The following is a 26987-nucleotide window of genomic DNA, read 5'->3' as shown; positions in this document are numbered from 1 at the left end:
TCTGGTAACTCAATCTCTGCTCTTGCAATTGCTAAGTTGATTATCTTCCCTCACAGGTCTGCAAAGGCATTATTTAGCTTTCTTCAAACTTTAACTCCCGCAGATTGTCTGAGAAGCTGCCCCTTTCTTGAGCTATTTCTGTTCCAGCCTGACAGGAACAGTAACTAAAGCACAGGTCTATTGATTAGATATCCTTATTTTTTTCCCCTGCAACAGCCTAAGGCATTTAATCAATATGGCAATGCCCCATATCATGGACCAGAGATACAATATCCAGTGATCATAAACTGCTCCAAGAAGTGGTATAAAGTGATTTTATGACCTGACACCTGCTAAAACATCCATTCTTAGTGGAATAGATACATGCATTTCCTTCTGCAAGCCAGATACATAAAAAGAGCTGAATGTCACATGGAGCAGCTGAATCACAGAAAAGACCCCTACAAGATTATGATTTCACATACATCAAAAGGAAACCGATTTTGCTAAAGCATTTCTACACAAAATGCCATTTATTTCTTGAAAGTGATACACAAACACTTCCCAAGAGGAGAAGGACATGGCAGTCTATCGAACATTCTTTATATGAATCCTCCTCCTATAACCCCTGAACTGCTCACAAGCTAATTCTTTTTTGAATTTCATTCTCCTCACAACCTTTTTGGGGAACTGGCTGGTATATTTATCCTTGAGAATGTAGAGCTGATTTGTGTTAAAAGAGTTTTTCAATATAATAATGCCACTCAGGGTCATTATTCTTGAGCCCATGTAGAAATCAGTGAATGCCCTACTGCAGATACACCTGTTTGTATTCAAACAAACAAAAAAAAATCCCAAATTAACTAAATAGCAGCCTTAATAGCTTGGAAGCAAATAATAGGGTAGTGGCAACTGTTACAACTGAAAACAGCTATGAACAAAATAATACTTTTTTTTTTTCACTCAGGGCATAGTTTAAAAAAATGATATTTTTTGTGCCACTGTTTAAGAGCATGGTCCATGTGGCAAGAATTTGAAGTGGTCAGAGGACAAAGTCTTTTTCAGTGTCTTGAATGCTTGGTTGGAGTTTGGCAACTGAGACTAATTATAAAAACTCAGTGGTCATCAGCAAAACTCAATATTCATCAGCTCAAAGCTCCTGAAAAATTAAAGGGCCAATCGATTTCTATGGAAATCTTAGGAGACAAGCCAGGATTATTCATCTTATGTAAGACCCATGAAAGACTGGAAACAAAAATGAGGCTGGTGGTCACTACAAAATTCTGCTTTTCCCTAAAGTTTGTCAGTCATTTTATCAATTAATCCATGAAAAATAAACTCAGTGATTCTCAGTCCTGACCATACTCATGACAAGGGAAAAAATTTAAAACTTTTGCACTTCATCCTGTTTGGTTTTGAGGAAAGATGTATATTTACAACATTCCTTCATTCTCCACCATCTCTGGTTTGGGAGGTCTTTGGGCTACAAACCAGCAGGTTCAGTGTGTCAAGTTCAACTCATTTGGCATTAAAAATATAAATTCCAGGTGGTTAAACAACCCAGGTAAGTAATTTAATCCTGAATTAGATCTTTTAAAAGGGGGAGGATCTTCTACAGGCACTGATCTTTCTCAAGCAGTGATGAAGCAGAGTTTGAGAATTGGTTTAGCACAGGTTCAGAGAGAGATCCTTGTAGCCAGCCTAGCCCTCCTCACACTCCTTAGAGCCAGGAAAAGGATATAGCTGCTTTTTTGGATATTTGAATGTTTGGTTTGTTTGGGATTTTTTAAAATTTCAGCTGTCTGCTGTAGGATAATGTGATTGGTATCCAAGTACAGGATGAGTGAGAAGCAAAATAAATCAAATGACAGTGACTTCCTTCAGATTATTCCATATTTATGCAGTTATTATGAATGTTTAATGAAATATGTCTGTACCTATATGCAATTCTCAGGCTGGTGTGATAAAAGGTTGAAAAATTATGTACAATGCATTCACATTTAACTTGGAAAGACCTCTTTTTACTTTTAGATATTTTGCAATATCTTGAATTTTTCCTTTCTACCCCATCCTTAAAGTTATTGTGAAAGAACACACTGATTAAAATTTTTTCAAGGTCATTTTCATATTTTGCATTAATGTTTGCATGTAACAGAAACATCCAACCACTGCTTCTGAAACCAGGGGGATAAAGGAGGAGGATTTGAAGAGACTTGACAGGAAACCAGCCCTCTGCTTTTAAAGAGGGGAAAAATCAATAATTAAATGTGCAGTTGTCATAAGCATAGCAGGGATGGTACATAATGCCACAAAAGTACAAATTCATAAAAATCTGATCAGCTGAATGACATTTGCAAAAATGCTTCTTTCAGGGGAGTTCTGATTTGTTAAAGCGCATTGTAGATTTTTGTGAAATATGCTTCTTTATAATTTAGTTTGATACACCTGAAAATTAGAAATGTAAGCACTTCTGGGGGTGGCTGCTGCTGGTAACAATAACTGAAGTTCTGCTTTCACTGCCCTGAAAATACACTTGGACAAAGTTCTGATTTCAGCACTCAGTCGAGTCTCCAGTGGAGTAAGTTGGAGTAAACATTTACAATAAAACTGTAATTTAACCCTCCCAAAAAATCCCCCATAAAAAAAAAAAAAAAAAAAAAAAAAAAAAAAAAAAAAGAAAAAAAAAGGAAAAAAAAAGGAGCGAAGCAAAACTAATTTTAAAATAGTCTTGTTACCTGAATTTATCCCAGTGTGAAAGTGGGAAAACCAAGGCTGAAATTTACCTTTCTTCAGCTCTAAATGCAACTACAGAAACAATCTGTTATTTGATTTGGTCACTAGATCTGGACACACAAGAGCAAATATTTTTTCAGATAAGGAGAAGGAAATCTAAGTTGGATTTTCTGGACCATTCTTTGTTAGAAGGTGAGCTCAGCTGGAAGTAGACTGTTTTTAAGATATGAATTGAAATGCAAAGAATCACAAACAGCTATAAATATGGAATTTCCGTGAAGAAAGAAAGGAGCTACAGGATAAAAGTGAAAGGAGCAATTGTTTTAATACTATTAAGGGCCTGATTAATGCAATTAAAGAAACATATTTCAATGAGGCCATGTTTCAAGCTGCTTTACTCCAAGGCACTTCTCCCTAAAGTGCCACCCTTCAGCATACCAGCTATGACATCGAGGTTGGCACTGGCAGCACAATCCTTCTGTCCCATTTATCCTGCAGGAATTAATTTTCTTTTTCTAGTTCTAAAGGGATTTAGACATGGGATTTAGACACGTGGAACAGGGATATAGGTAGGATCTATCACAAGTTCAGATTTCTTCATTTGTGGTAAAACAAATGCCCTCGTTGTTCTTTTGTTAGGAGGCTGCAAAGCAAACAGAGGAATAATTTTTATGGTTTCCTGTTTGAGGAGGAGGAAGGAAGATTTTTGAGGGCTGAAAACCCAGCCTTGATGAACTGAACTCATTCTGGGGAATGATGGCTGTGGCCAGGATTGGTGTTATGGGATGAAGGAGCAATGGGCACCTTGAAGAGAAGGCAGGTGCTTGTTTTGCTCAGTGGAACTCTCAGGAAGGTTAGGAGGAAATGTAGAATATTTGTGAAGCTCACTGCCAATCCTTGGACTATGGAAAAAAATAAGGCAACTGTGCAGAGAGAGGGAACAATTCAGCCTGGATCCACCCTGGGTTCATGAAAATCCCAAAACCACCCCACATCCACAGAAAACACCGTTTCTAATTCCTAATTAATTTTGGTACTCTGTATATCATTTGGTAAAGGATGTCCTTAACTTTTCATGGTATAGGGAGAACTGGAATCTCTTGAATAGGGTTTTCCTGTAAGACTAAAAATGGGATTTCAAATGTGAAACGTTGACTTTCACCTTATCGCCCCTGAACTCTCCCTGAATATGGGGTAAATATCTGTAGAACGTCACAAAGGAAAAAAATAGGAAATGTTAATTGTGAATGATGGAAACCAAAAAGCTTAAGTGATGAAATATCAAGATACTTTCTTTTTTCCCAAGTGCTTCAAAAATACTTATTTTGCCATTGACTCATCCTGTTCATTCCTCAGTTTGAGGAAGATTAATAAAAGCATGAAGGGAAGGCAACTTTTCACCCTGAAGAGAAATTTTCTGTTCGGCTTGGAAAAAGAAGAAAAAAAAAACACAAGAAAGAAAGAAAAGTAAGAAATAAAGCTATTTACAAATGTACAATTCAGTCCAAGACATCACATACCTGGGAATGAAACATTTTAAATGAACCACTGATGTGCTCTGATGGAGAGTGCTATGGAGGAGAAATAAAAGGAATATAAAACAAACAAACAGGAAAGAGTTTCAATGGAAGATTGGCTTGTTGTCAAGAGCAGCATCTGCAGAACAAGAATTACAGGGCTACCTCACATTCAATGCTTCTGGGTACCAGATGCTCACCAGCTGAGGTCATGAAGACATCCTCACCACAGGGCATGGATGTGCACATCTGAATCTCACTGGAGTTTCATGCATTAGCCCAGAAAAAATACCAAAAAAAACCCAAAGAAAGCCCAAAAAAGCCCAAAACAAAACAATCCCCACAAGAATTCCGTAAAGGAATTGAATGCATTTGCTTATTTTAGTCAACCTAAAAAATGTTGACAGCTGAGCAATGAAAAATTCTCCTCAAATAAAGGAAGAGTTCTAGCAAAGTTGGTCCTGCTCTCCTCCCTTGAACTGGTGAAGGTAGAGATGGCTAATCCTTGATGTACAAAATTCATGTAAATGCAAGAAAGTCACCATAATTCACTGCTGCTGCTTCCTTCTGCTTTCATTTTGAGCATCAACAGGTCACAGATGGACTTGCTTTGCATGGAGACAAATGAGTTTGGAGGGGAACATCCACACTTATGAAAAGGTTGGTAAAAAGTCAGCTCCAGGTGGAACATTTAGGAAAACACTGGGAGAAAATATGGCCTAGGGAGACAGGTTAATTAATAAATAGCAAAAAAAATTTCACAAAAAAAGGATGTTTTTTTAGTAGTTAATGAAATCAAACCAAATGTCTTAGACTAACATCATGGCAGGGAATATTTAGTCCTTCCCAGAAAAAACCAAAACACTCTCAAAAAGCCATTCAAGCAAATGATCTGACAAGAGTGAAGAAGAATTCTCACAAGAGTATAGAAAAGCCTCATATTTTTCTTTAAAACATGGGAAAACCAAATCAACAAAAAATGAAAGAAGAATGAGATCAACTAATATACAGGAGTGCTACTGAACCATTCCCAGCTGGAGGTGGGTGACACAGGGCTTTCCCAGACGTTGGTGGGATGGGTGATGGGCTTTGCAGCACAATCCTCCCCAGCCAGCTGCAGAACAGAGCATAAATACAAATACAATCTAAAAAAAGAGTGAGTAAGACAGTGCTGAGGGCAGGGGGATTTGAACTAGCTGATCCTTATGGTCCCTTCCAACCTAAACCATTCTATGATTCTCACAAGGACCCAGGAAGTTTGAAATGAATTTTTGGTGATTGAAAGGAAACTGAGCAAAATGCAATTGAAGTAACTCTTGGTTTTGGTTAAAAATCCTGTGTTCTTGACTGTCAAACAAATCCAGCATGGACATTCCATGGCAACACAGGAGCAGTAGGAACTCCCCTCCACCTGCCACCTTTGGGGTGTAGATGTAGGTATCCATTTATACATTTAGTGCTGCAGCCTCTGTTTTGCCAGCTGTCACTGCCAGCAGGGACATCCACAATGGGGAGAAAAAAATAAATAATGTATTGCACTGCCACAGCAGGGCTGGATCGATCTGCAGCTTTCCCCAGGTTGACATCTGACAGGGCTTTCAAGGGCCAGCATATTTTGTTAGCAAGGTGTCAAGCCAGAGCAGCTCAGGGTGCAGCTTAACTGCACATAAATGCACTCAGCGTGCTGACAGACTTAATGAACCTGCAGGGAGCTACAAGGGCTTTATCCTGGGGGAAAAGAAGCTCAGGGGGGATCTCACCACTCTCCACAACCCCCTGAAATGAGGATGGAGCCAGCTGGGGGTTGGTCTCTTCTCCCAGGCAACCAGAGGACAAGGGGACATGTTCTTAAGCTGCACCAGGGGAGGACATTAGGAGAATTTCTTCTCTGAAAGGGTGACCAGACACTGGAAGGAGCTGCCCAGGGAGGTGGTGGTGTCACCATCCATAGAGGTGTTTAGGGAAAGACTGAATATGGCACTCAGTGCCATCATCTGGTTGACAAAACACAAGGTGGTGTTTTGTGAAAGGTAGGATTTGAGGATTCAGAGGTCTTTTCCAGCCTAATTAATTTTGGCATTCTGAGATTTAGGAGTTTTGGGGACTTGTGCTGAAGCTCTTCTAATACAAATTGTTGTCTGGTGTGCTGGTGCAGTTGAAGTTATTCAGATTTTTCAGGCTACTCAGCTCTTTTCCTGATGCTGCTCTACCCCTGACATATCCTTCCCCATCTTTCATCTTGCTCCAGGTTGGTTCAGAAACTTGGGATCAGCGTTTTCTCCCAGGCAGTTAGGGACAGGACAATGAAAACAGCCTCAAGTCATGCCAGAGAAGATTTAGGTTGGATATTAGGAAAAAAGTCTTCACTGGTTAAACATTGGAACAGGCTGCCCAGGAAAGTGGTGGAGTACTCATCCTTGGAAGTGATCAAAAGATGAGCAGATGTGGCATTTTCTGATAGGGTTTAGTGGTCAAAGGTTGGACTCGGTGATCTTGGATGTCTTTTCCAACCTCAATGATTCTGCAATTCTGTGAAAAATAAGTTTTCTCTTCTGGAGGTGAGTCTTTTTGCTATTGCTCTCCATCAACAGATCTGAAATTATTTTGGTTTGATTTTATTATGAAGAAATTCTGCTGACTCCTTACCTGGTCTTCAAGGACTGGAACTGCATTTATAAGATGGACCACAAAAACCCCAGCCATGAGGCGAAACTTCAAGTTTATGCTTGTTTCCCTCTGAAGAGCCATCTGTGGATGGCTACACAGGGGCCAACATTTATTCATTTGTGCAAACAAAGCAGGTACACCAGGATTGTTTGATCTGCTGGAGAACACCAATTCAACAACTTATTTCTGTTGTTCAATCCTAACTAGCTTTGGATGCTAAAATGCAAGGAAGACCAGGGAAAAGCAATAAAACAACACCCAGGCTGCCTGTCACTGAGGGCAGTGCTGATGAAAAAGGCTGGGGAACATGTTGGAGATGTAATCCAATTCCTGGTGTCCACTGGGTGCTGATGGCAATGGCCAGCAGGCACAGCAGAAATTTCACCACATCTGGGGCTGGGGAGAGCAGACAACATCCCTCAGCTGGTGCAGAAGCAGCATGGTCAGAGTGGGGGCTGTACTTGGCTTCCTTTTTACCAAATTATTCCTTTCCCAATTCCACAATGATTCTCCAGATTCCAGGCAGTGACACCCAAAGCAGGCTATGACTTGGTGGCTTTTTGCTGCATGCTGGAAAATACGCCAAGTATTTAGAGAGCAACTTAAATTAAAAAAAGAAATAAATTAAAAGTAAGTTCAACTTTGTCTCCCACATCGCTCTGCTGCTTTGTATTTCTCTGTGCTCTCATTTCCTGCTGCATAGATCAATCTGCTGCCTGGTCTTGGGCATGCTGCTCTCATTTCCAAATCCTTGGACTTTCAGGTCTTACTTTATGGCTTGCTGCTGATCCTCTGCTATGTTTAAATCCTGTCTAAATGCAATACCCAAAATTCAATGTCTTCCCTGCCAACACAATTCAGCTTTATGCAAGCAGTACCTATATTCAGCATTCTTTTTCTCTCTACAGTGAATTTCCAGGTTGATACAGAAATATGTCATCTCTCCTTTGTCCTCCAGCATATCTGTTCATAAAAGTTGTGAATTCTAGTTGCCATTTATAGAGGCTTTCAGGCAATTAATGACCATAATCTTTGTGATCATGGTGGAAAAGATTTGTTTCCATGTGTTATTTGGGATTAGAGCCCTAGAATCCAAGTAGTGCTTCAGTCCCCCCTTCATTTTGACTCTATTATCTCTTTTAGCACCAAAACCCCCTATCTTAACAATTTGAGAATTCCTTTTGGCTGTGGAAAAGTAGCATCAGTAGTAAAACAGCTATTCAATATCCTCACTCATCACACCACAGCTATGTCAAAATCTATGGGTCAAAAAATGTTTCTTCTGTTTTTAATTTTTTTTTCAGTTTATTTTGTTTTATCCCCCCCAAAAAAAAACAACACAAAAGCCAAAATGAAAAAGCACTGAATTGAACAAAGAGCACACCAAGTTCATCTCTGACTGAACCATCAGCAATAAAATTTACGTTTCTTGTGACTCACAGCACAACAATCAGAGCTGTTGATCACTGGGCTCAGTTTCCTCAAAAAAACATTCAAAGGGAGTAAAGTTTATGCACCCCTGAGAGAATTTTTATTTTGAGTTTCCAGGGAGCTGAAAGCCCAAGCTGCTCTTCCAGGAAGGGCAAACCAGGAAAGGGAGGAAGAGGAAAGGGAGCTGGGGCAGCACCTTCACCACCAAGGGCTCAGCACCCAAAACAAGAGCAGAGCAGGTCCAGTGACAAAAATCAGGGTCAGCCCAAGAGTCAGGGACTTCCAGAGAGGAAATAAAGGAGACCCAAGGCCAAGACAGAGAGACAAATGAGTGATTGGGTTGGGTTCAGCATAGTGCATGGACAAAAAGGGCAGAAAAATGGCACAGCTCAGGCAGGGACCAAGAGCAAGGGGCTAAATTTCAGTTTATCTCCCAGACAAAGAGGTGCTGCTCCCATTGAGGCATCTCACAGCTCTGTAATCCAAGGATGCAGAGGGGTGTGTCTCAGACCTGGCCTAAATTATGGTTATACAAAACCCTGGGGCAAGGGGGAAATAAAGAGTGTCTGTGCACAAATTTTGGCACAAAGCAGCTGCTCCTGTACCCATAACTCAAAGAGGGATGAGGCTGAGGCATAAATGGTGGCTCTTCATCATCCATGCATTCTGTTGGGTGCAGCCTTGTCCTGTTCTCCCCAGGAATGACCCAGGTCCTGTGCAGCACATAGCAGGGACCATTCCCTGGGGAGTGTTTGGATGCTGTCCTCTTCCTGCACAGGAGATGTCCCTGCTCATTGCAGGGGGTTGGGTTAGGTGACGTTTAAAGGTCACTTTCAACCCAAACCATTCTATGTTTCTATTTCATAATTTAATCATGAGGACATAACCAGGCCTTGGATTCTCAGGGCAGCCCCCGGCCTTATTTAATTCAGCAGTAGGGATACATTCCCTCCTGAATTCTACCATCACATTCATTTTCCCTCTTCCTATAAATCGTCCTTATTTCCAGTCCTGATGCTAATCAAACATAACCAGAACTCAGAATTCCAACAGCTTGTTAAAGTGAAATGTGGTGATTATCTGTTACCCTTAAAAGAGAGTACAATGCCAGCTCCCACAAATGTCAAATCAATGCCTGTGTGGCTCAGCTGCCTCATCCAAAGGACTGCTCAGGACACCCACCATGATTTTATTGACTGCATTTCTGTGGAAATGATTTGGAGAACAAATCTGGGACACCTGGAAGCCATGTAAAAAATACTGGAATAAAGTGATTTATGGGATTTAATAGCTTTTAGCTGAAGGAGGGTAGATGTAGATGAGATGTTAGGAAGAAATTCTTCCCTGTGAGGGTGATGAGGCCCTGGCAGAGGCTGCTGCTGTGGCTTCCTCATCCCTGGAAGTGTCCAAGGCCAGGTTGGATGGGGCTTGGAGCAACCTGGGATGGTGAAGGTGTCCCTGACCATGGCAGGGATTTGGAACTGGATGATTTTTCAGATCTCTTTCAACCAAAGCCATTCCATGATTCTATGATTTGTCCCCACCACCCAGTCTCAGCACAGCTGACAGAAAATGCTCAATCTCATCACCTTTGTCAAACTAAATCAGTGATTTTGGCCCCTAAAGCAGTTTCCAAACAGGAACTTTGGTGAGGAGAAGGCAGGGGACGAGGAGAGGATGGGAATGAAAATCAAAGAATGATTCATGGCTGCAGCATTTTCTGATTAGATAATGATGGTTTGTGATACAATATGAACATGTCCTGTTTACACTGGACCTTGCAGCGTGATCTGACAGGCAACAGTAAAAGCAATTATACAAACACTATTCCTGAAATATGTTTCACTAGATACTGTTACAGATATCCAGTGCTAGAGACTCTAAAATCTCCCCAGGAAGCATTTCAATCTCCTTATCATTAAACAGCTTTTCTTAAGATCAACCCTGATTCTTTCCTGCCGGAGCTTAAGTCCATTACTTCTTGTTCTTCCCAACTGTAATAAACAAAAAAAAGCTGTGATTATTCTTTTCCTCTTTGGTGCAGACTTTTGCGTACCAAGAGACCTTTATCTTCAACTCTATCTTTTCTTTTTTAGCTTAAGGAATTCTTTTTTGTAATCTTTCCTCTGCAGCCTGGCTTGGCAGCTCTCGGATCCCTCCTGCTGCTTTCCCATGCCCTCAGTAACTGCCCCGTGCCTCAAAGGGAGTGCCCAGCACCAGAAAGAAGATTAAAGTGCCCTATTCTAATGTGATGGAGACTCACACAAAAAGCCACATTAGGATTAATTAATTTAATAGAGAATTAAATTAATTAAAGCCGCATTAAAGTCAAATTAATTAGAGAATTATTTTCTGAGGAAACTAAAGCATGTGTTCTCAACCCAGGCGTAATATACTGCAATGGGATCTCTCCTGCTCAGTGTGGCTCAGTCCCACCCAAAGATAAACATCTGGATATGAGCTGCCCTGTGGGGTCTGGCACATCCACACAGACCTGAGGGATAAGGCACAGGCCACGTTTGGGGCTGGTACAGACCCCAAAGTCTGGGGGATCCTGTGGCATCACTGATCCCACCTTCCAGCAGCCATATGAAACCAAAATGCTTCCTAGATCTCTAGTGAGGATGTAGGGCATCTGGGCAACACATCCAGAGATTAATTCCTGATTTGGATACACCCAAAATTACTTGAGATGGATCCCACCTCATGCATCAGCTGAGCTGTAATGAACGTTCATGCTCATTGCATTGTTCATGGCAAAGAAAAGCAGCACTTGAATTTTCTTCTTCTTGAGATATAAGGAAGCCATGCTGATAGTCACCAAAAATTAGGTTTACTTGTTTCTTCACTAGTTTCAGATCTATTTAAATCTTGCATGGATAGGGAGAAACATGGCCTAGTATTAACAAGATTGCAATCCCTCAAACTAGAGCAAGATTAGCATCCTTATGCTACTCAATATTCAGTAATAAACCCTTTTAAAGGCACAGCTGGGAAGAGTCAGGGAAAGCTTGGAGACTATGAGTAGAATTTAAGATTTCTCTCCTTAGAAAAAAATAAACTTACCTTCAAGCTCATGAATTCTCCCCAGTACTATTAAATCAGCAAATGTGATCTGTACAGTGGATAAAGCTCTATTCTCCTTCCCTTAATGTGCCTTTGACACCAGTGAAAGCCTGAAGTTACAGATTATTCCCTTTTCTTTAAACTCTTAACCAAAAAAAATGTTTCAGAAAAAAGGTAATATCCACTGGGATGGACTCTAAAGAGGAAAGATAAATACAAATAGAGTTTATTTTACTTTTTATATGCTTCAGGTCTGTGTAAGAAAAATGTCTTCTTCAGTAAAAAGAACTGAAGAACTGCAAGAATTGTTTCTTGTAAATGGACAGCACTGTTGTCTGTAAAAAGGAAGAATGATACATTGTGGCTCACCAGACAAAACAACAAAAAAACTATGAAGAATATACCCAAGCCTACTAAAAATGGATCAAATGCAGCACTTACTGTATCATAAAAATCATAATGAATTTTCGACCCACCTTATAAATTGTTTTTCCTAGAGTCATCTTAAAAAAAAGTAAAAATGAAGTTGTGCTTTATGAAGAGGAACAGGCTCCTGTAGATGTTTCCTAGTCTCCTAAATTCATTCTGGAGAAAACCTTAATCCCTTAATTCCCCAGCAGGGAATTTAAAAATGACTGAATCTTGTCAAAGGCTTGAGCTGACAGTGCTGAACTCATAACAGGGTGTGAGGTAGAACAAAATTAAGAGGTATCAGAGCTGGCCATACAAGAACAAGCTTCTCCTACGAATCTTCTAAACAAGGACAATCCTCACATGAGAGAATTGTAGAAAATATTTCTCTGAAGACCAGGAAGTCAAGCGTCTCTTTCAGGAAATCCTTTCTCCTCACAAAGAGAAATATGCAATGACCCTTTCAAAGTGAAAAGAAATCCCAAATTGTCCCACCCTGCACAGAACTCCTTGCCTTTCATTTGTCATTTCAAAATGTTTCCAAGAGCTTTGCGTGTTGCTGAAGTCAGATTTAGAAAGGCTATAATTGACTCTCTTTTCTCCTCTTGAGCACAAGTTGAACTTAACAATTCCCATTCTCCACTTCTGATAGTGCCAGGCCACGACCCCAGAGCTGTGCTACAAAGGTGTCCTACCAGGCCTGTGATTTCTTTCAGGAATATGGAAAACACCTTTGATTAAAGTGCTCCCAGGCTTTGTCAAAATGGAAATAAAAGCAATTTCATTTTCTGCAGCTTTTTTCTCCTTACATATCATTTTCCCTTCATGATCAATGCAGTTATTAAAGCACAACAGGGGAATGAGCATTTACTTTCTCAGCTACTTCCTGACCATTGGAGATACCCCAGGTTCTTTGCAGCATTTAAACACAGCTAGCACAGGTGAAAGTGATTTGGGGAGGAACAACAGCCTTCCACAGCAGAAGCCAGAAGGGCAGCAGGACTCCCTACTCAGCACAAAAGGATACTAAACATTAGTTTTTAGGCAAAGAAGCCAAACTCTCACTCTCTAGTAAAGTGGTTTTTAGGAGTTACTTGCCTCCTGGGCACTGTTCATCACAGAATGAGGTACAATATCCAAGAGAAACAGGATGAACCATCTTCCAGAGGCATGGGAAAGGAAACTTAGTCTGTTTTCTTCCAGTGGCCTAAATTTTAAGTACTAAGTCTGATGAGATGACACTGCACTGACTGCAGATCCCTTAAACTGTCCCTATGGAAAGATGGACTGTTAACACTGGTGCTTATCAAGTAAATCAAGTTAAAAATCAAGACACAGAAACTGGAATATAAATCCCCATAGTAGAATTGAACTATTAGTTTCACTGTGGCTTTGAAAACCAATGTGGCATCTTTTAGAATCACCCAATGGTTTGGGTTGGACTTCAAAGATCATCTCCTTCCAAACTCCCCATCATGGGGACACCTTCCACCATCCCAGGTTGCTCCAAGCCCCATCCAACCTGGCCTTGAACACTTCCAGGGATGGGACAGCCACAGCTTCTCTGGGTGATTCTTCACTCTCCTAGTGAAGAATTTCATCTTTGTATCTAACAGAAGTTGACCTTTTGTCAGTTTAAAGCCATTGCCCCTTGTCCTGCCACTCCAGGCGCTTCTTAAAATTCCCACTCCATGTTTTCTGTCCGTTCCCTTTAGGCACTGGAAGGGGTTCTAAGATCTCCCCAGACCCTTCTCTTCTCCAGGCTGGACACCCCCAGCTGTCCCTGGCTGGCCCCAAAGAGCAAAGGGTCTCCAACCCTCTGAGCATCTTTGTGGCCTCCTCTGACTCACAGACACTTCAGTAACTTTACATGAAATACTTGAGGAATGGTGACACTGCCTGGAGGGCATCCCTGCACCCGACAGGAAAACTGAGCAGGAGAACACTGCTGCCTGCGTGTGCACATTTTCAGCAGAGGTTTCCAGTGCAAACACTGACCAAGCTTGACCATTTTGCTGCTTGATGAGATGTGACAAGCTCACAGCCCAGTGCAATAACACTTCAGGCTACACAGCTGGGACTCAAGGATACTTAAATTCTGTTCCTCATTTCCATGGATCCCAGTTAGGTATGCATCTCCAGTGATAATATTCCTAACTCCTTGGTATCTCTAGCCCATTAAGAGGTAAGTTTAATACAATTTCTCAAAGCTTTGACCTTTGAGCAGGGCAATTTATTATATGTGCTGCCACTGGGCACAAAGATGAGTCTAAGTGTGGTTTTCCAGTCAGTAACCAAGGATTTCCATTCACTCCTCTGTTAAATGAGGCCATTAGAGAAATGTAACTCACTAGTTTATGCTGCTGCTAGCAAGGGAAAATTGCTTTTTAATCTCTGACCCCTCAAAATGAAATTGTACCCTGGAAAGAGATTCTGTTAAACAAATGAATTAGAAAAACAAAGGACAGTCTGTGATTTCCTTCTGCCATCTCTGACTTGTCACAGATCAGACTTGTTCTGAGCTTTCAAAGAGAAAATTCTTGCCTTTGAAATACGGAATGTAGACCACCACAATCAGTGTAACTGATATTCTCAAAATAAGAATATTCTTGACTTGGAACAGCCCCAGAGCTGCATTCCACCAAGCTGAACAGTCAGTAAAATCTATCTCCTACTACTTATCTTCTCACCAGAGAAAACAGATTGATCACCAATGGCTCAGCACTAAACTTGCTCCCAAGTCTTTCATATCACACCAAGAATGGTTTGGGTCAGGAGGAACCTTAAAGATCATCACCCAGTCCCAAACCCCTGCCATGGGCAGGGGCATTTTCCACCATCCTAGGTTGCTCCAAGCCCCATCCAACCTGGCCTGGAACATTTCCAGGGATGGGGCAGTTTCTCTGGGTACCTCGTGCCAGGGCCTCACCACCCTCACAGGGAAGAATTTCTTCCTAATACCCAATCTAAACATGCAATCTATCAGTTTAAAGCCATTCCCCATTGTCTTATCACTCTGCCCTTGTACAAGTTCCACTCCAGATTTGTTGTATCCCCCTCCAGGTAGCTCAAAGGCCACAATAAGTTTACCCTGGAGTCCTCTCTTCTCCAGGCTGAACAATCACAATTCTCTCAATTTCCTCACAGGAGAGGTGCTCCATCCCTCAAATCATGTTCATGGCCTCCTCTGGATTCCTTCCCTTCTCCACTCATGCCCCTTCCACTTCCTTCTTGAATGGTTTGTGTTTAAATAAAAAATGAGCTCATGGTGGATAATTTTTTTTTCTCCTAAAAATTTCAGTTGGTGTTTTATAATCAAGGGATGAAAAAAACAACAAACTCAAGTACTACCTGGATTAGGCATCTCCCCCTTTTAGATGCTACAAATGAAGAGATGATCTGCTGTGATTAAAAACAGCCTGAAAATTTTTACTTTTACACACAGGAACACACGACATCCAAAAGCTCCAAACAACCCCTTTCTTAATAAATATTTGATCACACAGATCCATTATTTACAGAAAACAAATAGAGTTTTAAATAAATGTTGTGGGTCAGACCTTGCTGAGGTTAAATTGCCGGATTCACACAGTTCATTTATCACACAGACTGCCGCTGACTCGAACACCACTTCCCACAGAAAGCAGCTGTTTTCTAAATGGCTGCATTAAAATACAGTAAAAAAGCAGGCAAAGGCAGAAGCTGCTTCAAAATGAAGCACTCTACAATCTGAAAACTCAGCCTGCTGTTTATTGGGAGCCAGTGAGCAAGGAAAAAAGGAGGCAGAAGTTTTATTCCAACCAGCTGCTGCTGGTGAAGGGTCTAGAGCACGAGTCTGATTGATGCCTTCTGAAGGCTGACCTAGAACAGAGACTGGACAGAGTTAAAGAATAAAGTAGGGATTTATTAAAAGGCCTCAATAGATCCACCTTGAGCAGCACAAGAGCTCAGAGAGGGCTACACCCAAGATGAACCCAAAATGGTTACAAAATGCATGATCGGTCTTGGTTTCACACTTTTATAAGTTTTGGTCCCTTTGCATAATTGTCCAATTACAGCTCCAGCCCATGAAGTCCCATCCTTCTTGTTTTTCTCTCTTCCTTCTGCTTGTTTATGCTCTTGGGCCTGAAATTTGAATCATTTGTCCTTGGTCCCCAGTTAGGAAGGTATTGTTTTTTCTCCCTGCTCTGTGCAGAGAGCTCACCATCCCCTAATATGAAGCTCAGAAGTACACACTAAAGCAGTACAGAATCTGAAAAATATAAAAGCTAAAACCTGAGGTATCATGATGAGCAGCTGGGGGAGATGGGGGAGCTCAGCCTGGAGAAAAGGAGGCTCAGGGAGAACCTTCTTAGGCTCTACAGCTTCCCTGAAAGGAAGGGGTAGCAAGGTGGGGGTCATCTCTTCTCCCAGATAAAAAGTGACAGGTTAAGGGAAAATGGCCTCAATTTGCATCAAGACAATCCAACCACACTGGTCCCCCATGGCTTTGCAGTTTCTGGATGACTGCTGCACAGGTCAGGGTGCAATCATGGTGCCAGTTCACTCTTAAATATAAAACTGAGTTTAAAATTATTTAGTAGCAGCAAAAGACAAGGTCTTAGAGCATATCCACAGTGAAGAGGAGGAGATGATCTTCATTGTCACAATTTTTCTAAGCAACAAGTGCTTTGAGGGACTACCATGCCAAAAAATTTCAATTACTCTGAGAAGGTGATTTTTGAAACTCAAATTTTCTTTTGTTGTTAAAATACCAATGAGTTATTTGAGTAAATGTTGAAGACAGCCCCTTATCAGTGGTCCCCAGGCAATAAGATCTCTGCAAATATCACAGATTTATGAGGTTTTTTTTCCTCAGAGCTGCAGCCTTCAAAGTGCCCCTCTGTGTGTCCATGAAAGCCAGACCCAGGAATGGCTTTGTTACTGGAAAAAACCCTCATTGTTCTTAGACTACACAAGTGGGTCACTGAACTGCTGTTTGCCTTTGCAGAGCCAGTGAATCCAAATTAGCTTGACTTCCACAGAGGATATAGGGAAAGAAAGCAACCAGCATGAATCACAGCAACACAAGCAGCTCTTCCAAAACAAATTGGCTTCAGCAGTCAGCACACAGAGTCCTTCAGTCAGTGAGGCCAAGCCGAACTTAGGCCAAACTTTGGATGAGAAAAAAAAGAGCAACTGGTTTAATGTGTACCCCTGGATTCTGCGTTGGTTTCTTCTCCTTCCTCTCAACCCATCTGCAGGAAGCTCTGAGCAAAGTGAGCAAAGTAAAAGTACACATCTCCACGTAGCCATCCCTTTAGCATGATGTCCAGCCCACCTAAACTAACCTCAAGGGCAGGTTGGGTGTCTAGATATTCCCTTTTTCCCAATAAGTGACAGGTGATAGGCATGGGATTAATTTTCCTGGCATCATGATTGCACTACAAAGGAATATTTGTAGCATAATTGATATAATCTCAATTTATATTTGTATATAAATTTGTATATATTTGTAATATATTGATATAATCTCAATTTAATGGCCAAAGGAGAGAACAAACTTGTCCTAAGAGGCGGCCAGCAGACCTACCTATGTCAGACATCTCCTGTGAGATGAGACAAGATGTGCTGAAAGCAATTCCTCCTCATGTGTCATGGAAAGGAGGTTTAGACACCTAAACACACATCACCACCAAAACCACTCATGTCTGGTCCAATAAATCCCTCTCTTCCAGAGAGCAGTTTGACCCAAGTTAAAATTGGTGTTTTGAGATGGCTGGGATGAATCATTTTCTCTGGGGTCAGGGAAAAGGAAATTTTAAGAGGCAAATCTGGGCTGTTGGTATTAATAGCAGGAATCATCATTCCTGCTCAAGGCCCAAGAGAAATGAGATGCTCATTGGAAACAAAGGCACTGAAGCAAGACCAGTGAAGGTAAGAACTTCTACTGGCTTCTCCCTGCCATATTTGTTTGCCTCTCAGTCATTTTTTAAATTCAGATTTTCTACTGAAAGATAAAAAGGTAAAATTGTCGCATTTCTGTGAGCAACAGGGTTTTCATATAGAAAAAAGGCCTCCTTTTTTTAGCAATATTAAACTCTTCATCTGCGTTTTGACCCTGTGTGTTCCCACAGATAATGCACTGAGGCAGCTTAACTGTGACTTGTAGTAAAAATAAGTTTAGGCAGAAACAATTATTTTGCAATTATAATTTAAAATTAAAGAAAACAATCTGCTGATATATAGATACATAGATATAGGCAGATATAGATTAGATATAGATATTCCAAAGCTCTGACAGCTCCCACTAATCTTTTAGAGTTTAGATCACATGAGAATTCACTGAGTAATAAAACACTGCTGTTAGCACACATATCTCAAGAGGAAGGAGCACCTTACCAAATTTAAAATGCAGACAAAGGAGCTCATCATGAAAATATTTACTTTTTTTTTTTACATTTCTATCCTTTCAGGGAACCTAAATGTCTTTTTTTGTAGTAGCTAAGTAAAAATTATTTACTGGTTCTTTGTTATGTTAATGTGCAGGTTGGGACTGGTTCTCCAAGCTGTATTGTTGAAGTGACTGCATGGGTTACATGCAAATATTGTGCTAAATAACCAGCCACTGAATCATTATTCCTGACAGAAATCCCTCCATTAAGTTCTACAGAAGGTCTTAAACTCAAATGTTTCAGTGGTGTTGACATTTCTGATTTCTGTATTTATGTATACATTTGTTGGTAGACTAATAAAAACACTACACTGACTAATAAAAATACTGCATACACACACACACACACATTTATATACATATAAACAGCAATAAATAACAAATGTTTGTAAGCCAGCCTGCATTTACAGGATAATCACACTGTAACATAAGTAACAAGAAAACATACTCATGAATTAGCTGTTTAACATAAGAAGGAAAACTACTCAGTGAGATTTAAGAAACATTTTGTGCCTTTGGTCCCCGAGCAGCACAGATGAGCAGAGATGGAATTTGGAGCATGTAAAGCTCTGGCAGGTCCCTTAAAAGCAGCTCACCCACAGGGACATCTGACTGATTGCTCTCCCAAACCCATCCCAGATATTTCCAAAGCATCCAAAGCCAGGCAAAACACCAGGAAGGACGAGCTCCACTCACACTGCATTATCCAAATGTATGCAAGGAGCACCAGCCTTCCTCCCTACAGCATCCCTGAGGGATGGGGCACCAGGGACCGTGTCCCTTTGGGTGTAAGAAGAGCAGATTTTGTGGCACTCACGCAACTTGACCAGCCCCAGGCCAGCAGGCCAGCAGTGGAAGTGACAAAAACATCACCTCATTTTCTGTTCATGGTGACAGACAGTGAGCTGGGCTTATGTTGGAACCCTGGTTGCTGAGAATTTTAGACTTTCTGTCCTGGCAGGCACTGACCTCCAAGAGAACACTGCATTTGACCTGAGGCCATGGAGAAAGCTTCCAAAATTGAATGATAGAATTGAGATTATGGGTGTGGAGTTTGGGTACAAGTGTGCAATATCACATGGTGGAAAACTTAGAGTTTAAGGTTTTAGAATATAGTAATATATATAAAGCAGGATGGAGGTTTTAAGGATGAGGCTGGTCCCTCTTCTTCACTTTCTCCATGGGTTTGGGTGGTTTTGTGTAATTGGATAAAAAAGTCTGCATTTCAGGCAACAGGTGGTTGGTTATTGGGTTAAAAGTAAAAATAATTTAGGTGCCATTTCCTAATTTGACAGTTTATCCTTAAAAGGCCTTGTAGAAAGAAGGATAGGTCTCCATTTTCAGTTTGTTACAGTGCTGTAGAACTCAGGGTTTGTGAGACTGTAACATAAATAAGAACTAATAAACATCTGAGTCTGATCAAGAAATACTATCTCGTGCATTAAATCCCAGACCTGGCAATAAAGAAGCAAAGACTCCACAGGTTTACACATATTTTTCTGGTGATCCACATCCAGTAGGGCACAGGACAGTTCTCTATGCTCCACAGGAGATCTGGATTGTACATTTCCTTTAGCAGCCAAAGTTTTGTAAGTGATATTAGTCATTATGGTCTTGTTTCAAGTGCAAGAGAGACTCTGTTTGCTCATGTACACCAATCAGTTCATATTTATGCCCTTGGCAGGGGTTGCCTCGCTAAGACTGGCTTTATCTTTATCCTGATGAACATATCTGAGGGAAAAAGGGCTTCCTGTCTGGGCAGGCTATTTCAGCAGCTCCTGCTGGCTGAAGAAAGCAGAGCCTTTAGACTGTGCTGCATTCATTTTCTGCCTGACTCCTCTTTGACCTTCTCAGCCAAAGTCATCATTAACTCATTTGCAGCTTTGCAATCAGCTCTACAGTCAGGTCAAGTATTAAATCCATTCCAGTTTCATTTTAGACTTCATGTAACAAGTTATTTTCAAAGTGAATGCAGGATTACATGCAGGATGGCACATATTACCTTAAATATATATACATTAAAAATCAACATATAGCTGAATACAGCACTTATTTTATGCAATATCAAAGTTCTACAAAACTCACTCTTATTACCCAAAATTGGGACAATGTGTTTCACTAGGAAATGAGCTGTAGATAATTTTAAAATCATGTCACTCCATTGCATCAGAGTAGAATTCCTGTGAGTCTTTCTCCTCTGGTCTGGAGGTTTATGCCAGAGCTTCCGAGTTCACTGTGTCCAAGGACAACTAACAGGCACCATGTGCTTTCAGGGACCTCAGCTACATTTTGTCCAAAATCCAGACACATTAAAATCACCAATTTATGCTTGAGGAAAAAAAAAGAAAACTAGCAGGTTTTTCTTCTGTTTGTCACAATGCAATTGATAACAATTTTTTGATTGTTCATTCCCCCACCCCCTTTCACCTCCCTAGAAAGTACTAACTATAACCATCAAAGAGTTCTTTCTGGGCAAGCTGTTTTCAAAAAGATTAATGTTTGTGTGCATGTGCGTGTGTATGTGTGTGTGTGTGTGTGTTCTATTCTTCCTCCAATGAAGGAAAAAAACCCCATTCACAAAAAAATCCTTCAAATTGCTTTTGCAAAGTGCTGAACACCACCACCACAGCCATTATTCACCAACCACATCATGTTGTTTGACAAGTCAAGTTGTTTTCTTAAAGTACTGTTGCCTGATTATAGGCAAACACACCAAACAGAAACACATATCCACTTAAATGATGTGCTTTTTATGGTGTCTTTCCAAGAACAACAGTAGCTAATTGTTGACTTTCCTACTGGGAAATGTCTGTTTAATATGCAGATTTCTTAATGACTACTCTAAAGCAAATTGTCTGTGCTATGGTAATCTAATCATATACCTATCTATATTTTTATATATAAAATAGTTCAGTTCCTACTTAGAATATGCTTTATCATCTTTCCAGGTAGCACAAATCCGTGTGCCCAGTGCTTCACAGCTGCCAGGTGTTTTGTTTATTGTAAATACTATCACTGAAAGCATTTATAGGGTCTTTTTAGTCACACTTACTTGGTGCTGACTTGCTTTTGCCAACTGCTCATTGGCTGATTCTACGTTGGAAGAAGAGGCCTCAATGTTGGCTTCAATGCTATCTGCAAATTAAAAGAAGATAATTACAGGATAAAAAACAAACAATTCAGCAATTTACTCATGGAACAGCAATTCAGCAATTTACTCATGGGCATAAAGAGAGGAGCAGCCTCTTGTTTGTGACCTGTATTTCTGAAGGGAAGTAGGACCAGCACCCATTTTGATGAACATCCAACCCATCAGTCAGTCAGGATGACTGACAGCTCTCCTCTGACAGGATGGAGATGCCTCTCATCCCATTCCTTCTGAAATCAATGGGAAGAGTGACAGGGAATTCAACAGAAAGTGGCTCAAGACTGACAACTTTACTGGATTAAATTACAGAAGGGACTTGGCACCTGAAATTATCTCGTTATTAGAGTTCAGGGATAAGATTCATGTGGGTCCATGTGGGTTATGGACCATGCCAGGTGTCTGCTCTTGATCAAATCATCTCAGACAATACCATGGAGAGAAAATCCATAGTGTGCAATTCCTACTCACTCGCAAGGAATCAGTCAGATCAAACAAACCACAAGCCAAACTCCTGGACCAAATTTCCAGTGGGGGTCTGTAAAAAAATGGCTCAGATTGAGAAAAATTGCTGGAATCTACAATGAAATGAGAAGAATCTCACCCTACTTTGCTGTGTTTGGCACTGGAGGAAGCCTGGATCAACCAGAAGGAATCAAAATGAGACTGGAAAAGAAAGATTATCAGCTACCCATCACAACTGGGTCCCTACTTCCATCAAAATCAAATGTTAACTTTGACTCCTGACTGTGCTTAGAAAGCAAGACAGCTATGGTATAAAATCTGCAAAAAAGGTTTTGTTTTTCCACCAGAAATCTTGGAAATCTCAACCCCCAAGAGATGTGCAGCCAATAATTTCTGCTCACAGTGGAAGACGATGTGCCCTTGGTCTGTTTCTTGATCAAATGGGTGGTTTTGAGCACAAAATACACCACAGAGTGCATGAACTCAATCAGGGGAACTCAGCCTCAGGTGGAAATTGGAGAACAAAGTTCCAGGGATTTCTCTAATCCTTAATAAAACCAATGGAAATTCTTCAATTATTAGTATAAAGAGTTGGATTAAGACACGCCACAAAAGACTAAAGTAATTTATTCTTTAAGGTTCTAAAGGAAAGAACAGGAATTAATCTTGCCACTTGTGTGGTGGACAAAGAAAATGAGGGTTTGCAGATAATTTGTGGAAAGTGCTTGCATTCACATTTTGCCATTTTTAAATGAAACTGTGTTAAAGTCTGTTAAGGTAATTATGCACTTATAACTCAAAATAAAATACATTTTTAGAAAAGCAAAGAAAAGGAAAGAAAAAACCCATAAACAAAAGAGAAAAAGAGCAAAACCCCAAGTGCCTAATCAGTGTCACAGAGCCTGGTCATGTATAAAGCTCCTTGGGATCTTAGTGCAGACACCCTCCACTGCTCAACATCTCTTAAAGGCTGATTGGCCTCAGAAAATGAATCATTTAGGCAGAGAGGAGCTACAGAGGAGAAATGTATTAAATATCTCCTTCTAAAACAAGAGTAATCTGTCTGCACTTCTCCTGGGGAAGAAGGAAATCATAGAAGCAGCTTAATTTAGCTGCCTTAAAAGGCCCTCCAGAGGAACCCAACGCTTTCCTCTGCCCGCAGGGAGGCCTGAGGAGATTTGCCTTTGTTAGATAAAATTAAACACTGTGCACACTCCCTTAGTGCTTCCTGGAATGGAGGATCCACACCTCAGGCACAGCTTTTGAGAACATCATCTCTGTTTTTCCCAGCACAGGCTTTCCCAGGTAAGAAGGATGTGCTCCATGTCCTGGGTGAGTTGATGGCAAGTCACAGAGGGAGCTTGGCCTTGGTGGAACTGTTTCTGCTCATTCCTTCTGCCAGTGGGGGAATATCAGCCTTGGAATAAGTAAAGCTCCCATTTAAATCCTATTTTTTGAAGCAACTTGTGATCCTGAGGCACAAGGGAAGAACAAAGACAAACAAAAAACTCCACAAACCAGCTCTAAAACTCTACAGTAATGAAACATAAATATGTAAAGCAATTTAACCAGGTATTTCTGCTGATTAACACAGGGAAGCAAGGAGAGGAAAGAGAATTTGGCTCAAATCACAAAGAAGTAAGCAATAATTTAATGATGTTGATAAGTCAGTGATGAATATGCCACTGAGAGACATTTCTTTGTGAATTTTTGCTGAAGAAGTGGTGGTTCACAGCCTCACCCTGGCCACTTTCAGGCTCCTTCCCAAGGTATCGCACTTGGGGATGGAGAGACAAGGGTGGCAGGATCCTCAGTGGGCTGAAAAAAAATCTGCTGGAGGGATCTGCCTTTTCCTTTCCCTTTGGCATGAAGGGACAGTGAGTTTGTTCCCAAACAGATGAAATAATCCAGCCCTGGGTCCAGAATTTCTCAAAGAAACTGAATGCCACAACAGCTTTCTGCCTTCAGACTCTGGTGACAAATTTATTGTGCAATTTGAGAACAAAAATCCCAAGGGGATGCAGTCGACATTTTGATAAACTCAGGGATAGGGCTGCACCAAAGCAGATGGTGTTTGCAACCAAATATATCAGACAATTAGGAAAATATTTATATTTTTTCATCTAAAATGCAGTTTTGCAATAGCAGTAGTGGAGATGACAGAACTAGCCAGGCTTTAGATTCAATTTTATGATTTTATGACACATTTATCACGCAGAAATGGAAACAATGATGACCCCAAGAGGTATATTTCAATTCCAGCTATTTATCTGTGTTCCTGAGATCAAGCCCTTCTAATGACCAACAGGAGTCTTATATGAGAAATTATTGGATTGACAGTGGCTGGAGTGGGGGTTTTGCCCTAATCTTTCAAGGAATCACTCACATGACCTGAATTTTTACAGCAGCAACAATGGATTGGTTTCACAAGGGAGAATTTCAGCTAAACCACTTGAAAGACAGGAAAGTGAGCTTGTGAATGAGAATTTTTAAATGCTCCCCCTTGGCAGTAACCAAAATGGGCCCTTTCAGGTTTTCATAGTATGCTTTTATTTTTAGCACTTTAATAAGCTTAACCCTCTTTATGGCTACAACTTCTGGCTAAAAATAATCAATATAGCATACTGAGAGGCACAATAAAAAGAAGAAGGCAAAAAAAAAAAAGAAAAAAAGGAGTATTTTGGTAATGCATAGAGGTTTCTTTCCTAATTAAAAGCCAAGTTTGGAGGGAAATTGCTTTCAGCATGAAAATGAATTTTGCCCATTTGAATTGTCATGTACTTGGAAAGTTTTAAGTGAGTGTCATTCCATGAACAAAAGGCCCTGAGGCTTAGTGAAGACAGAACTGTAGATGTTAAAGGGAAGGAAAACTATGACAATTCTTCCAGAGCAAAGTTTAAAATGGCTCAGGGTTAGTAATTTGCAAACTTCAATGTAAACATCAAGTTACAAATTCTGCACATGAGAAGATTTATAAAATAATCGTGCTCATATGTTAAATTCAGGCTAAATGGGTCACACTGGCTTAGATTGGTGCAAGAAAATACAATTTTCAGCACTGTGAGTCATCAGGAGCTGTGGTTATTGCTTCCAAAAAAGGCAGATAGAACTTACCTTCCCATCTGATTTTAGCAGAGCTCTAATTCTTCATCACAGCCCTCAGAGGCAAAGACTGAGGCACTGAACAACCACTCAGCACCATTTTCCAGGCAGGCCTGGAAAGAGTATTTAAAGTGCCCTAAAATGTCATAACCAGCTCTTCCTGTTGGTTTTCTGCAGCCAACAGCCTGAACCCCTTGGTCTGAATGAATAAAAGTGGCTACAGGGCAACGACCAAACACCATCGTAAATTCACAGCACTTTTTCTCCTGAATGATTTATGCTGTCCTTGAAATGCATCTTGGAAATGTCAAGTGTCTGCTGCATATGGATGTGCTGAAAAATGGTACTGCCCTGCCAGAGGTTTGCCATGCCTGCCAGGATGCATCTCCCAGGGATTTAAAATTCAAATGTTTTCCTGTGTGTATTTGTTGGAAAACAACACGTCCTGTCAGAGAATGAGGCACCTCCTATCACCTGCTCGGTGCTAAATGGCAGAGTGCAGAAATAATATCACTTTGGCATCTGCAAAGCAATTTACTGTTCTTTCTTACAGGGAGAAGTGCCCTCAAACTCCTGATGTTTGCCACAGAAGAAGGGTGAGCATATGAAGAGTGTCCTGAGGGTGCATGTCCTGGAACCAGTGACCACTGCACACTCTCAGTAGGGCTCCTTAATTCCCATATGATGCTCTCAGGTGTCCTGGAATAATCAATCAAAGGTTCTACCTTTAAACCCTTAAATATGTGAGGACATTATATCACAACAACAGACCTGATTAATTTGTTTTCCCAATTTTCTTTCTTTTCTGATTTGATTAAAAAAAAAAAGTTATTTTAACATGAGATTTTTTTTTAAGTAATTTAGGGGTGTGTCAGATTTTTTTATTCCCCACATAATCTCTGAAAGTAATTTACAGGGCAAAACAGCTCAAATGGCTTTAAAGGGGAAATTCCAGAGAGTTGCCTGTAGCACACCCTTTCTTTCCACAGAATCAGAGAATCATGGACTGGTTTGAATTGGAAGGGGCCTTGAAATCATCTTGTTGCAAACCCCTGCCATGGCTAGGGACACCTTCCACTGTTTCAGGTTTCTCCAAGCCCTGTCCAACCTGGCCTAGAACTCTTCCAGGGATGGGGAGTCCATAACTTCTCTGGGCAACATTTTCCTTGTGATTTACACTCAATAATTTTTTAAAAATTTTGTAAGACATCCGTGTTAAAGAAAAATAAAATGTTTCTTTAAATTAAAAAAAAAAAAGAAGACCTAGGTTTTTTCCAAATCCATCTTGTGAATTGAAAGAGTTTGAATAAATCCCTTCATTTAATTTTTTTGCAGCATTTTTCAAAAGTCTGGTTTTGTCTGTAATTAACACAAAACTCACTTTCCATCACACAGCTGAGTTATCAAGCCCTGTTGCTGATGGAAGAAGTTTTAGTCTGTGTTTGTCACCAGAATAACAAGGTTGGTAGGGGTGTGGATTCATAGAAATAAATATATTTTATTTCTTCTTGCTGTCTTGGAAAGATCATATATTTTACTTACCAAGTAAGGTCACTGATATTTACAACTTGCTTGACCTCTTTTGCTTTACATGGCTCGTTTGATTTACTTAAACTGCTCAAACCACGTTTCCCAAACAGTCTGGCAGAGAATTGCACCTCCCAGCAGAAATAAACCACCCACCTGAGAAGCTTCTGCCTTTCTGACATTTACTGCTCAATTGCAGCATTATTAGAAACTGAGACCACGGCAGTTCCAACTTCCCAAAAACTGCTCTGGATAAATGGATGTGAGAAGAATCCTATGGGTGGCAATAAACCTCGTGGAAGCAAGAGCCTTGCTTCTTGTACAAAATTAGCTGGCTCATTAACTGTAATTATACCAGCCCAATCACATTATGAGGGTCAAACACAGAAATAAACACAGCAGACAAATCTTTAGGCGTTAGGAAATTTGCAACTGTAGATTTGCCCATCACTCTTCTCCTTGTAAACCAGCACGGGCTGTCTTACCAGCACTGCCAGCACGAGAGCTGAGT

The 26987-nt window shown here is 40.6% G+C and overlaps 1 protein-coding gene across 6 annotated transcripts in view; it reads right to left on the bottom strand.

Moving 5' to 3' along the window:
• Positions 1-26987, bottom strand: part of TSNARE1 (t-SNARE domain containing 1) — a 450340-nt gene that overhangs the window by 145154 nt on the left and 278199 nt on the right. For all 6 annotated transcript variants that reach the window (XM_039714443.1, XM_039714426.1, XM_039714471.1 and 3 more), the window contains one exon: positions 21290-21372. In XM_039714443.1, coding sequence (XP_039570377.1) covers positions 21290-21372 — 83 coding nt within the window. The remainder of the gene's footprint in view (positions 1-21289; positions 21373-26987) is intronic.

The sequence above is a fragment of the Passer montanus genome, unplaced genomic scaffold (assembly GCF_014805655.1).
Source record: "Passer montanus isolate IOZ18808 unplaced genomic scaffold, ASM1480565v1 scaffold100, whole genome shotgun sequence".
In the NCBI taxonomy this organism is placed as follows: Eukaryota; Metazoa; Chordata; class Aves; order Passeriformes; family Passeridae; genus Passer; species Passer montanus.
This window is presented reverse-complemented; position numbering and strand designations above follow the sequence as displayed.